This window comes from Lontra canadensis, unplaced genomic scaffold (assembly GCF_010015895.1).
Source record: "Lontra canadensis isolate GAN:19392208 unplaced genomic scaffold, GSC_riverotter_1.0 scaffold21, whole genome shotgun sequence".
Lineage (NCBI taxonomy): Eukaryota > Metazoa > Chordata > Mammalia > Carnivora > Mustelidae > Lontra > Lontra canadensis.
Window position 1 is genome coordinate 7661775 of NW_022631015.1, and position 14640 is coordinate 7676414.

Sequence of the window (14640 nt, forward strand, 5' to 3'; positions counted from 1 at the left end):
ACCCGATCCGACATCGGCATTTTCATTCTAAGGCCAAGGCAGGACAGAGAGGATGGGCCGAGAGGGTGGTGTGTGCCTCACCAAGCAATCTTTTCTTCCTTTCAGAGACTCTGACCTATTTTTGTTGGATACCCGTGTGGTGTGGGCCTCAGAAGAAGGCTGGCTGGAATTTGACATCACAGCCACTAGCAATCTGTGGGTCGTGACCCCGCAGCACAACATGGGGCTTCAGCTGAGCGTGGTGACGCGGGATGGTAAGTTTGCCAGAACCAGTGAACAGTGCTCATCCGTTCCATTTGCAACAGTTACAGTAGAACCCTGGTTTCTGGGGGAGACCACAGCTCCGGGATGACCTCACTTACTGTTCTTTCGTAACTACTACTAGGAAGCAAGATCTCTCCCAGAGGCCTGCAGGAATGACTTGGAGATAGTAGGTGATCTGAGTTCCAGGGGCCACTATAGGAAGATGGATTACAGGGGCAGGGGGAGACCCTGTCTGCATTCTCACCATTGGGTAGGGGGCAAGTTTGCACGAGAACTCTGCCAGCACCCCCTCTTCCTGTAGCAACAAAGCTGCCAGGCCAGGTCCCCACACCAGACCTCAGGCGGGGCACACTCTGCCTGTAAAGTCCGTTCCCCCACTGGTTGGGAGGCTCATGAGCAGGAAGAATGGTTGTGTAGGGCAAAATGTATTGGGAATGGGAGGCCTGGGAGTTCACTCCTTGCTTTAATGCACACAACTTCAGAAGGAGTGTTTTGATTGTGCTCTGAGCATGCGTAGGGCTCCTCCCTCATGCTCACTCTGTGATGGGCACTTGGGTGGCCAGGGAGCTGCAGGAACCCGTTTCCAGGCAATAAAGACAGCCATGCTGTGGTTTGCATTCAAGGACTCACCATCAACCCTCGAGCGGCAGGCCTGGTGGGCAGAGACGGCCCTTACGACAAGCAGCCTTTCATGGTGGCCTTCTTCAAGGTCAGCGAGGTCCACGTGCGCACCACTAGGTCAGCCCCTGGGAGGCGCCGACAGCAGAGCCGCAATCGCTCCACCCAGTCCCAGGATGTTTCCCGGGTCTCCAGTGCTTCCGGTAGGTTTGTGTGGAGCCCATGTTCTCAGGAAGCCTGGGGAGTTGGTGGGGAGGATGCATGGGTCTCAGTGAGAACAAGGACGTGTTGATGATGTCAGCCCAATGGCTTCTGCCCAGAAATACAAAGACTCACAGGTGCGTCACTGTGGCCACCAATTATCTAGCAGGGTTCCTAGGGCTGTCAGCGGGGACCTTTGTTCTCCGGGGACTGAGTCCACAGGCTAGAGATGTCCTGAGTGTCTAGTTTTCCGGAAGAACACCTTCCATTTGATAAGGATTTCTCCAACTCCTCTTTCATTCACATAAAGATCCTGAGAACATCCAGATTTTCTTCTAGTTGGTGTGATGCCTGGGAGGTTGTGGCATACAAACCCACTTTGTGTACTTGCGTAAGAGGGACTCGTACTGGTCAGTGCTCTCGGCTGACAGTGACGGGAGGTCCGCTCAAACAACCAGCTCTGAGAGATGTCGTTGGCTCGTGAACTAGGAGGTCTAGGGGGCTAGCTTTAGGCCTGGCTACATCCATGGGCTCACGTGGCGTTAGGAATCTCACCGTCTCTTCTATTTTCCCTCGTTGATGGCATTCTCAGAAAGACCATCTCCCTGGGTACTCAACCTCTCACTGTGAAGAAGCATCTCCATTTTAGGTTCTGACTTAATAAGCCATTTCTCTTACGAGGCTCTCAGCTGGGGGGCTCGAGGACCTGCCACCCAGCATGAGGTGACATTTTGCTGCTTTTGTCATCCTGGTGTTTCTTGGAAACATGCGTGGTACAGCATGGGTGTTCCTGTATTTACCACTAGAAACAGTTGGGCTTAAAAAAAATAAAAATAAAAATAAAAAAAAAAGAAGAAGTGATTGCTTTCCTTTATTCTCTTCAGAGGAAGTTTGCTCCATGTCTTCCTTCGGGGGATGGCTGGCAGTAGGCTTCAATTAATTAATGCGCTGTGGTCACTTTGGTGCTGGGGCCCCAGACATGAAGGCAGCTCTTAAAATGTGGGTTGCTTTTTTAAAATTGAAATTTCATTTGATTTATTCATCACCCCTTCCCCCAAGTACACACACCAGATCTTGTAATTGGGAAAACATGTGTCTGATTTTGATTTTTACCCGTGTCATCCAATTGTTCTCTTCTGAGTCCCTTTCCACATTTTCCCCCCCAGTTTGATAAGTCTCAATTAAACATGCGCATTAAAGTTGATCATGTGTGTAATAAGAGGCAAGTGTCCCACCTCCACCTCCCAACCCAGTATTTGCAAATATGCTTTGCTCCTTCCGGTGGTGCTATGACAGAAGAGTTCATGACCGCTACCTCTCGCCTCACCTGTGCAAAGGTCCAGAACCAGCCCCCCCACTACCACCGCCACGACTGAGAGAGTATTTACCAGGAAGGGTCCTCCTCACTCTTATTGCTTCAGATACCCTCTCTCAGGCCAGAGAAATTAGTCAGGGTAGGCCTGACTAGTCAGGTGTCCCCACTAGGCCCACTGAAGAGCTACTTTCTGTATTTGTTATTTTCTACCTTACTTATCCTTGCCATTAATGGGAGCAGACAGACAACGGAAGAGGTTGCTCCTGGAAAAGAGAATTCCAGAGAGAAGCCTGGCTCCCCAGAGAGATGGGTCGTCCGGTTTGTGCCTTCTTTCCAGGCCACCATGGGACCGGATGTTGCCGGGCCTCCACCGACTGGGTAGATACGTCCGAGACAAAACGTTGTGGTCTCTGGTGTGACTCTAGGCAGGACTTTTCCTTTGTTAGTCTTCTGGAAAGAGGAGATTCCTGGGCCTCTGCTGCCCCCCTTCTTCCACAGTGTTCCCAGGGAATTAATATTTCTCTGTCAAAATCACGGCCACCGGAAGCCCATCAGAGACCATCCTGCATCTGGGCAAAGAAGTGAACATAATCCATCAAGTTGCCTGTCATCAGGGTGAAACATGGCAGGGAAATACGGGGCTATTTTTGGAACCGAGCTGCAGATGCCTGGGCCGGCGGGCAAGTCCACCACGAGGGAGAGGCCAAGAGCCTGCGTCCCTCCGCCTTCCCCACCACCCACCAGAATGTGCTCTCACATCTGTACTTGGCCTTCAAGCCGGACTTTGCAAACACATGCACCAAAGTGTGGGTTTGGATCGAAGGCGCCCTGGATGGTTTTCACTTACCCTCGCTTCTCTGTAGCTGTCTGCTCCCAGCAAATGATGGATGTTGGCTGCGTCGCCCTTCTCCAGTGGGCTCGGATGTCATCTGGACAGTATTGTTTATCGCTTTTGCACATGTTTTAAGAGTCATGGTCCAAGCTGTGGGCTGCATAGCCCTGGTAGGGATTCCAGTGAATCTGGCAGGTTCTTTCTCAGCCTCCATTTCTACCAGCCAACTGCCCTCGGGTCTGTTAGCTCTCACGTGCTGGTCTTTCTGGTTACTTCTGTTCACCCTCTTCGAGAGGAGCTTTCTCTCGGGGTCCATTGCTTCATCTTCGGGGGGTCCTGTGACACCTGGTTCTTCAGGGCTATGTGCAAATGGTCTGAAGGGATGGTTCCATTTTGGGGGTGGGGGTGGCTGTCGAGCTACCAATCGAGCTGATTTCCCAGGATCTTTCCAAAACCTGGCTGCAGAGGGAGGCAGTAACGCCATGTCAAGTCCATTGGTGAGTCTGGGGTTCTCTGTCAGGTCAACCCGCCAGCTGCCAGCACTGTGACTTGGAACTGCTCTTTGTTTTGGCAGATGACAGTTTGGGAGCTTTTCTGCCACTTTTAACAATTCTTGTAAAGCTAGATGTCCTTCCGGCCTCTTTCATCCTTGATGTTTTTGTGGCCACCACGCACCTCTGCCAACCATCTGCAAACCAGCGAGTCCTCGTGACCCTGCCTGTCCTTTGGAAGGAGTCCTTTGTGGCTGCCGATGCTGTGTGTTAGCACTGCAGAGTCCTTGCTCCGTCTGCCTCTTTCCGACCCACCCAGACATGTGTCTTTAAGGATCCTAGTGGGGACAGTGTGGCTCTGGTACATTTAGATAAGCTCTTGACCTTGTTGATGGCTCAGCTCTTCTATCTCTTGAACTTCCCGATCAGGACCATTGAATATGCTTCCAGCCAAAGAAAGGCAACCAGACCTCATCGTTTGCCAAACAGTGGTTTGGGAACTTTATGATGACTGTGAAATCTTGCTGTAGGTCTCCGGGAACTCCAGTCAGTAGGCTGGGGGACTCATTCTGACAGATCAATTTTTATTTGGCCTTCTAGCTGCTGACAGGTGTCCCCACTAGGGCAGCATGTGTGTGCATGGGTTGGCAGGCCAAGACTGAGGGGGCTGACCCTCTGGGGAAATCCAGAGCTTGAGAAGAATGGATCTGGGTCAGGGTTTTGAGTTAGCTGTTTATGGTTCTTCAAAGGAATTGGGAGTTGTCATTTGTCCTTTTTGATCTTAAATTAAAATTTTAGGGCCTGCAGCGTGGCTTCCAGATGTCTGGGTCAAGAGGTAGAGGCTTGTTCAGAGCTTTCTAAATGAAATCAAATCTTAATTCCCCACAGCTGTGGTGGACAGGCCTGGCATTCGTGATTCAACAGTTAGAACCATTTCAAACTCCGTATTTATAATACTCGACTCTCATTTGCCATTAAGCTCCTTTGGTATTAAAGTTATCAAGGAGTCATAGGTTCCCTCTACCTCATCCCTCGGTTTACCCCTTATGAATGTACTAATAGCCAATAACGCTGAAAGGCAGTAACAGGCGTAAAGAGGAGCTGTAAGAGGCCTAAATAATTCACCAACAGCCACTAACTCCCGAGACGGTGCCGGGGGCAGGAGACTCAGTCTAGGAGGGAACAGGGAGAGCCGAGGTACTTAAAGTATGGGGAGTCTTGGTGATCAGTCTTTGAGAGAAGCCTCTGTCTGTTTTCAAGATACTTAATCTCTGTATTCTTTTTTTGTTTTTAAAGATTTTATTTATTTGACAGAGATCACAAGTAGGCAGAGAGGCAGGTAGGAGAGGGGGAAGCAGGCTCCCTGCTGAGCAGAGATCCTGATGCGGGGCTTGATCCCAGGACCCTGGGATCATGACCTGAGCCGAAGGCAGAGTCTTAACCCACTGAGCCACCCAGGGGCCCCAAATCTCTGTATTCTTTGATAATTAAGATAAAGGCTGAGAAGAGGCCAAAGTCTACCCAACTTAGCACAAAGCAGGAGATCTTGAAATCCCAGCCCCACAGAAGAACAGGACCTCCCTATTGTCTAGCCATCCAGGTTGTAAATAAAATCTAGATTCTGAAAATCCAGCTCCCCGCCCCCCAACATTTGATGAGATTCTTGACACCAGAACTCAAAACCTTCCTGAGGTTCCACAGTGTCCAGGGCACAAGGAGCTGGGCGTTCTCCAGCATAGGGTCGATGGCCACGTTGACTCGGTGGGTTGACGGGGAGAGATGAGACGGGCTGAGAAGGCTGGGAGATATGGAGCGATCAGTGAAGACAAAGGTGCCCTTCTAACAGCTGGGTGTTGTACTTGGCCCCATCATTCTAGGAGAGAAGGGAAATCAGAGTAGTGAATTGTTTTCTCTAGAAACAAGTTTGCTCTGGGAGGACTGTAACCAGGGCTCAGGAAAACTGGCCCTGCCCCTCTGCAGAAACCCTCAGGCTGGCAAGGTCACCACTGGCCTGCTCCCTCCATTCTTCCTCCCTCTCACCTGGTCTCTTGTGCTTGCCTTGACTTTGTCCCTTCTCTGCCCTCCTCCCCTCGATGGTCCCCCTCGAGTCAGACTCATTCCCCTGAGACTGTATTTCGTTCCTGGGAGCCATTCTGCAGAAGTAAGCCAGCCGCGGGGTGAGCCCTCCTAGCCTACCGCTCCTTTGTGCTCCACTGCGTGCACAGCGTTTCAGGAGGGTGGGTGCCAGGAATGCTGGATGGCATGTGCCCCTCCTGTTGGGACAGATCAGATGTGCGGTACACAAGGCCGCAGCCGGGGGACAGGGGGGCAGCGAGGAGGTGAGACAGACCCTGGACAGTGAAGCTGGGACCTCCATGGGCCGGAAGAAGGGGCCAAGCCCCGGCCAGTGGGTGAGTGAAGAGCTGTGTTTGGTGGGCCCGGCGGCACCACGGGCCTCCAGCCACCCACCCACCCCCATTCCCTCCCAGCGGGACTCTCGGATGCGGGAATGAGGTACTGTCAGAAGTGCGGACAGGGCAGGTGATCCAACCACGGGACTCCAGGTGAGCTGCCTCCACACAGCTCATTCCGTGTTGGTTCCTCACATCTGTGAGCTGTTCCGACCTTGGTCCGGATGAGACAGCATGTAAGGACCTGCCGGTGGGGCCCCAGGAGAGCTCCGCCCCCCAGGCGTGGGCGGAGGCGCGGCCACGCCCCAGCCGGAGGGTGGACGCACCACCCCTTGCAGGTGTCAGCAACCAGTGCGGACAGGGTGGCACTGGCCGCTAGTGTGGCCAGTGGGAATGGATGTGATACTTTCCGTACTGCTGGTTTAATGGTCCAGAAGGCCTGGGTGAGATGCAGACGTCCCTTGGCAAAGTGTTAGAAGAACACACCCTGCGCTGAAGCCTGTCCCTCCCGCCCACCTCACACCCCACCCTGCCCTGCCTCTCCCTGCCCCTGCCCTACTCATGGTCCTCACTTCTGCCTGTCCATGCCTCTCTTAAGGACAGAGCCTGGAGGGTTTTGGCAAGGGCTCTTCACTTAGGGGAAAGACAAGCAGGGCTGTCTTGGGGCTTTAAAGGGGCTCCCTTTCCCCCAGCGTGGGGCTTCTGACACTTCCAAAGCCTGAGAATCTATGGCGAGGGAAAAATGTATCTCTCCTGTTTGAAAGTAGACTAGGGAGCGGCCCATATCTGGTTATGGGAGAAATGAATCCCGGGGCCTTTTATGATTGTTCAATTTTGCCACCAGGTAACCATAATTTTTTGTGCCCCAGCCCGTCTGCGGCGGGGCTGTGCTTGTCCAGGTACTCAGGACGGCCACCTGGGGCCTGGTCGGGCTGGGCCTGAGTCCCTCTTGTCCTGCCCCCTGCTCTGGGCCAAAGAATCCCATGGAATGAGTGCAAGCCAGACTGTAATTTCTGCGTTCAACTTGGAAAAAGTCAGATTCTTTGAAAAACATGTCTCGGGTTCCAGACCAGCCTTCACCACATCTGCATCCTGGGGAGGGCCAGGGGCCCAAAACAGGCTTTGAGTGTGAAGAGGGTGACACTGCACCTGTGTGTGCGCCTCTCCTCTGCTTCTCAAGTTCTAGAGGCTGCAGACTCAGCTGGACAGCAGGGAACTCGTTTCCAGGAACTCTGGCCTGAGGGTCTGAAGGGGGCTCCCACTCCCTAGTGAGTCTCCTGGGGTGGGCCCAGGGCCACCTGTGAGTCAGACGGAGGACCGTTGCCCTTGAGGATGTTGGTGTCAGCCTCCAGCCTATTGCTCTGGCTGGCTGGTTGCTTGGTTCCTTCTGTCCAGCAATATGGCTTCTCTTTTCTGTCTTCCCCTCGACTGGTGAGCCCATGTGGACAAAGCTGTGTTGCCTTCCTTTATCCCACTGAAGCGGATGTCTTCCTGTCACTGGCCCTATCCAGACCATTCATCCAAACAAGTATCAAGGGGCCGGGGTGGGAGAATGTTTTTCTGCAATCTGTCAGTCCTTAAAAAAAAACACCAACAAAACTGTGCAGGGCAGTGGCATTCCACTGTGGAGCCCAGGGCGCTGACCCCTGAGGGGCGCACACAGGTATTTTGAGAAGCACTGACCTTCACAAATATTTACACGTAACGTGGACTCATGAGGAAACCTAAGTGTGGCTTGAAAGCGCGGCTTAAAAGTGTAGGAGGAAAGACAGCAGAGTTGAATCCCTCCCTCTTCTCTCTCTGGCCCCAATCTCGATTTAACAACAAAAACGCCAGTGTCTAGCTCTAAAAGAAATAGCTGTTCTTGCAGAGAAAGTTCTCTTTGTTGAGTGTTGAGAGAGTTCAGTTTGCAGGAGGCTCACAGACAGAACCGTCGGTGCAGGTAAAAGCTGTGTACTTCTCGGGGCCATCTTGCTTGGTCTTCTGGTGGCTGCCCCCATCCTGAACCTATGGAGGGAACCGAGATTTGGAAGTGTCAGGCAATCACATGGTTTTTCTAGCTCTGCCAGGATATAATATTCCTTATTATAGCCCACTGCCCCTGTCCACCGACCTGGGAAGGAAAGGTATCCCAGAAGCCCTTGCCTTTCACATGGCTAACGATTCCAATCATGGCCCCCAGTACACAGAAGGCATTTGGGGAGATGTTTACTTTGTGGAGACCCAAGCCAACTGAGGTCAGGCAGGGAAAATTCCAGACAGGATCACAAATCATCTAACCCAGGACTTCAAGAGTGCAAGGAACCAGGGCCACAGAGTCTTCAGACTTGCAGCTGGCTGGAGAAGAAGAGGTGCCAGGAGGGAGGGCTTCGGGGAGGTCAGAAGGGCCAGGATGGGAGCTCCTGCCTCCCTTCTCCCCACGGGTGTGGGCAGGGCTGAGCCACACGAAACTGTGACGAGAAACATCCACTAGCCATGTGCGCAGCAGGTAGACAGAAGATAGGGCTTTTAATGAACAAGGAGCAGCCTTCCAGGCTGTTCTACAACAGGCCAACTCAGGCCTTTGCACTGACCGTTCCCACATGCAGATATTCTTCCCCTGAGAGCCTCCTGCCCTGCTCCCAATATTCCTGCAGGTCTCTGCTCAGAAGACACCTTATCAGAGAGGCCCACTAAGCCTGTAGATAGTGACCTCCCTCCCGCCCTTGTGCTCTGCACTCCCTATCCCCCAATGACCCAGTCAAGGAACCCATCCAACCAACAAGAAGGCTGGAGAACCAAACAGGGAATCGAGTGATCCAGCTCAGACCTGGTCACCAGGACAATGTGGTTTGGATGCCATCACCCGGGACACTTGCCGCCATGCTACCCATTCTCAGTTTCCCCTTGGGGTCACTCCCTCAAAGGTGGGGGCATCTACACGGCTTTAATCAAGTCAAGAGTCCGTACTCAGCGGCCAGGGGACGAAGGCACGAGCCCTCTGATGAGAGATGGGGCCTCTATTCCCACCTGTCTAGGAGTTTCTCCATGTGAGAAGTGTTCTTGGAAGCTGGGTAGCCCACACAAGAACATATCCACCATAGCCGGGTATGGAATTCGGGGTTGATGGCATCATTCTTATGGTATTAAACATTGTATGTTGTAGATTTTTGTTGCAAAGAAGTTAACTGTCCATCTGCCTTGTGTTCCTTTGTGGCAAATTTTCTTATCTTCTGATAGTTTAAGAATTCCTCTGCATTTAACATACTACGTTTTCACCATGTGTGGCTGGATCGCAATTTATTTACTCTGCTTAGTGTGTAGGCACCAGTGTGCCTTTCCAATATAAAGATGTTTGCTCTTCTTCTAGAAAATTCCCACACATCCCAATGTTCAGTTGTTACTCCCTTGATATTCTCTTCAGAAATTCATTGGCCTTTTCATTCTGTCTTCCATTATCTCTTATAGAGAGAGGGAGTGCTGCCCTTGAGCCTCTGCACTCTGAGTTATAGTTGGGGATGTTTCTTCAAATTCATTATTCCGCTCTTTAATCCTCTCTTCATTTGTGTCTAATCTGATGTTTAACCCACCCATTAATTTTTACCTTCAGTAGAACTTTATAAAGTTCCATTTCGTTCCCTTTCATGTCCACCTGTTCTTTTATCATGTTTTTTTTTCTCCATATGTCCTTGTTGTAGGGTTTCTGTTTCCTATTTTATCTCTTCCATTATTTTACATATTCTTTTTTGTAATCCCACTCGGGAGACTACTCTTGCCTGTGGTCCCTGTGTTTTTTCTTATATTCTAACTTTTGGGATAGTTTCTTTGTGTGCTTGATGTTTTCTTGGGGGATTATTTTCAGCAGGAGGTTGTCGTCTTGCTTTGTGGGGTGGTGTTTCATGGGTGGTTTTTGTGTTTGTGTTTTACTGGGAGTCTTTGGTGCCCTCCATTGTGAAAATTTCCCTCCAGTGTGGCTTTGCAGTCATGTCTTCTGGGTACTTGGAATGATAGCTCGGGTGGTTCTGCAAGCTGAAGGAGGCAAGAAGGGAGAATGAATAAATTTGGGATGATCAAGCCACCTCAGAAAGGTAGCCTGTCTCTCCTCCCAGGGCAGGTGACCGAGCCGAGTCTGTACTGTCTGTCTCTTGCCTCACTCATGAGATCTTCGTGTCCTATATTACTTCAGTGCCAAGAGGCCCAGGAGTACAAGTAACAGGAAACTTAGTGCAAATAGGCTTTAAACAATTAGGTAGTTCGTTGACTCGTGTGATTAAAAAGGGCAGAGAAGGCATGCGCGTGACCTCAGGCTCTTGTATCTATCAAAGTCCATTGCAGATTAAGAATCTTTCTCTGGAGCCTTCCTTTTCATCTCTGAAACACCACTACCCGTTGATCCTTGGGAATCATAGTTTTGAACATGTCTCTCTCTGGCTCAAACCCTTTCTTTGCAGGCTTACATCATCATTTTGGTTGGCATTCTAGGCCATTCATTTCCACAGCTTTACCTCCTCTGATTGGTTCTTCTTCACATATCCTTAAATTCCTTCCACCAGAACCACTCACTTCTCCTCTGGCTTCCACCCTTACCTGACCCTTCCCTGGACTCCCAGTGGGACTTCTCCATAACACTTGCCCACAGCGCCCACACTGTTGTCTATCTGAGTTAGTTGTGTCCATGTCCCACACCACCCCTTCGTCTTTCCAATTACTTGGAGGATCAAGCCTCATGTCACTTATTTTCCTATTTCCCATGGTGCTTAGCGGAGGACACCTCACGGAAGAGCTTCTCCAGCTGGCCTCATTGAACCTGGGTCATCCCGTCCTCTAGGTTGGGGCAGCTTAGCAGCACCTGCATCATACGTGCTAGAACAGGCTCTCACAGGACACCACTGGCCTAGGAGTCTCTTTGGTGCAGGTCAGAGGGCTCAACCCTGGAAGTGAGCCTCAGGACTGATGGCAGAGAGAAAGGAATTCCTGCTGCCCCATCTCCCTCTGTCTCTGACTCCCTCTTGGTTAGGCACCCTCTGTTACCCTTCCTTCAGGATGCTTTCCTGACCCACCTATCCTCACAGCCCCCCGCCCTGTGTGAATTATAGGGAATCCCACCTGGTATGGTTGTCCTGCACTGTGAATACAGTGTCTTCCAAGTAAGGGCCCGAGGGGTGTTGTAGGGCCTCTTGCTGTGCCCTCTCCACAGGCCCTGCATTCAGCAGGGGCTCACAATGCCCATCTGTTGGTCAAGAGCCCTTTGAAGTTGATAATGACCTTGTGTGCCAGTCTGCCCAGCACTCACCCCAGAGTAAACAAGAGGGCATGAGTGAGAATCTGGGAGCCACAGGGAACCTGATGGAGCTGTTTGGGGCCCATGTTTGTGTTGCTCAGAGGTCTTGTTCACTGCTGTCATTAGCCTCCTACAGTGCCTGGCCCATGGCAAAGCTTCCCACATCTATATTTAAATGAAAGAATGAATGAGTTAATGGGTGCATCTTACCTCCTCCGACAGATTACAACAGCAGTGAGTTGAAAACGGCCTGCAGGAAGCATGAGCTTTATGTGAGCTTCCAAGACCTGGGATGGCAGGTGAGTTCTCTGGACCACAACGGGGACTAAGGTCCTTTCCCATCTTCATGGCGTGGCTGTCCTCGAAGAACTTGAGCTTTAGGGCTGAGATGATTCCCATGTGAAGGGACTTGGGAGCTCTTCTGAATGCCTGGGCTTCTGGAGGAACGCAGAGGAAGGGTCAGCCTACTTGTGTACCCCCCACACCCCAACACCTTCCCAGGGAGCCAGGTTCCCAAGTTCCGTGTACCTCAGAATCAGTCCCACAGTTCCCAGTGCTCTTCCCCCATTCTTCCAAAATCCATGAGGCGCTTTGGCATTTGTGTTTTGAGAAGGGTTGGAAAAACTGATCTAACAGTTACCCAATGCCTATAAATTGACTCACCTGAATCATCTAGAAGAGCACAAATGGTTAGCCCACACCGCTGCCATGAGTTCATAAGAAGCAAATGCTAGGTGACAAGTAATAGGAAATCGAGTTTCTATATGCAGATGGCGTTATGATGACAGGGCATACTCGAGGCTCTTTTGGGTCTGGGTGCAGGAAGCCAACCCGTGCTTCCAAGCCTAGAAGGTGGGTAGCAGCCAAAGGCTTTGTGGGCCCGGGAAGGGGGAGAGCGCTCTGGAGCCAGATGAAGTAGGCTCACATGCTAGCTTTGCCACTGGAACGTGCACTTGGCCTCCCTGGGTCTGTCTGTCCACCTGTCCTATGTGAGGAGTACCTTCTCACCAGGTTCCTGAGAGCACGGGTGACCTGAGGTATGTACACTGATCACATGTGCTATCCTTTTGCTTTCACCTAAGGACTGGATCATCGCACCCAAGGGCTACGCCGCCAACTACTGTGACGGAGAATGCTCCTTCCCACTCAACGCGCACATGAACGCAACGAACCACGCGATTGTGCAGACGCTGGTAAGTGCCCAGGGACCCCTCTCATGTTAGAGGCAGCAGTAAGCCGAGACCAGGCATGGCTTCTGATGGTGCCTTTCCCCTTCTGTCTCACAACAGGTTCACCTTATGAATCCCGAGTATGTCCCCAAACCATGCTGCGCGCCAACCAAACTGAATGCCATCTCAGTTCTTTACTTTGATGACAACTCCAATGTCATCTTAAAAAAATACAGGAATATGGTTGTCAGAGCTTGTGGATGCCACTAACTCCAAACCAGCTGCTGGGGACACAGAGACTGACTTGGGTTCCCAGGTGACATCTGCCTTAAAAAAAGGAAAACATGCAGGAGCACGGCGAAGGGGGAGGCAAGGCTTTGAAGCTGCCCCAGGCTGGCCGGTGCCTTAGTGCCCAAGATTTTCAAGGGCCTCGTGGAGAATTGGCTCACGCAGTACATAACGTGGGTAGATGCTGGTCTGCAAGAAGCGGGGTTTGGATGTCTGTAGTATGAAGTCTGGGAACTTTAGAAACATAACATGGAAGGGTTCCCCCCCCAAAAAAAAAGAAGAGCCCACCAGAATTAGTTTTAGCTTTAGATCAAGCTATTTGTGGTGTTAGTGAGTCAATAGGGAAAATCATCTTAAAGGAGTAAGAGTATTCTTGGCTAAAGTTATCGACCCATTCTGTAGCATCAGAAGTAAGTCTGTATAGATAACTGGAATTGGGGGGAGTGCCCCTCTTCACAGCAGTGAAGTCTCACGCAGGGTCAGCAGCCCGGGCCATCCCAGGGCTGTGTGAAGTGCCTTTTCTCTCCACCCCGGCCCTTAGCATTTGTGCTGGAATTCTGTCGATGTGAAAATACACTTACATTGGTCAAACCAACCATGTCATTTCCACACCGCACCCCCCCCCATTAGCTGTTCTCCTTGCTAGCGCCCACAGCTGAGCGAGCGGGTATTGGGGTGAGGCCGCAGGGGGCAGGTCAGCCGGGTGCTGCGGGAAACCAGTGCTGCGCCCCTTCTCTCGCAGAATAGCTCTTGGAAAAGCACATGAACTCCAGGAACGTCAGCTCTAATAATTCACCTATTTCGGTCACATGGTTCTTTACCTTTTCCTCGACAGCATGCCAGGTGGCGGGGTTAGAACCCAAAAAGGACACAAAATGGGGAAAGACCCTCTTCCCCCCAACCCCGGCCCACCAGGAGAGGGTCTGGATGGGCATGCCGTTAGGAACCTGAATCCCAGTTTTCTCTTGTAGAAAGGAAGACTCAGATGAAATCATAGAATATTTTTAAAGTGTCTTTTTCACAATCATGTACTAGGAAGCCAATTTCATACTAAACTGATTAAATAATACATTTATGATCTAAAACTGTTTGCACTTACAGCTTTTTTGTAAATATAAAGTATAATTTATTGTCTATTTTATATCTGTTTTGCTGTAACATTTAAGGAAAGACCAGACTTTTTTTTTTTTAAAAAGAGTTTATTTAGAAAGTATCATAGTGTAAACAAATTGTACCACTTGGATTTTCTTTTAATACAAGACTCATGATGCAAAGCTGAAGCCACTCATGAGGATTGTGCTTCTCTAGAAAGTTGGGGTTTTTAAAAGAACATCTGTGAACCATACATAATTAATAAAGATTTCCTTTAAGGCAGAGGCTGGCCGAGATCCTGCTCTGTTGTCTTCTGCCGCAGACAGCAGAAGTGGTCTTGTTTCTCAGATTCCCACCACCAGTGACTGCGTGTGCACAGACGGCGCCCACCCTGAGCATGGGCAGTGGGGCAAAGAGTGCTGGAGACAGAGGGATTATGAGGAGAAGTAACCTGATGGCAAGGAACATTCAGGTACATATCTTAAGGGAGCCTAGTCTGACGGGTGCTTATTTTCAAGTGTGACAGTAAAAGTGCTGAACAGCCAGGACGACATGGCTTACGAGGGTGCCCGCATGGGCAGTACTACAGCCCGGGTCAGCCCTGACCCAGCCCCGCCTACCTCAGACTTTGGCCTTGAGGCCAGCTGAGTCCCACTCATGACACACACAGAGCTGACCTCTTCCGAGGCAGACAGAGCA

General features: G+C 50.9%; 1 protein-coding gene across 1 annotated transcript in view; it reads left to right on the forward strand.

Moving 5' to 3' along the window:
- Window positions 1-12898, forward strand: part of BMP6 (bone morphogenetic protein 6) — a 146415-nt gene extending 133517 nt beyond the window's left edge. The window contains exons 3-7 of the mRNA XM_032861532.1: window positions 106-254; window positions 888-1085; window positions 11615-11691; window positions 12475-12585; window positions 12682-12898. Of these exons, the coding sequence (XP_032717423.1) occupies window positions 106-254; window positions 888-1085; window positions 11615-11691; window positions 12475-12585; window positions 12682-12831 (685 nt within the window). The 3' untranslated portion in view covers window positions 12832-12898. The remainder of the gene's footprint in view (window positions 1-105; window positions 255-887; window positions 1086-11614; window positions 11692-12474; window positions 12586-12681) is intronic.
- The last annotated feature ends 1742 nt before the right edge of the window (window positions 12899-14640 follow it).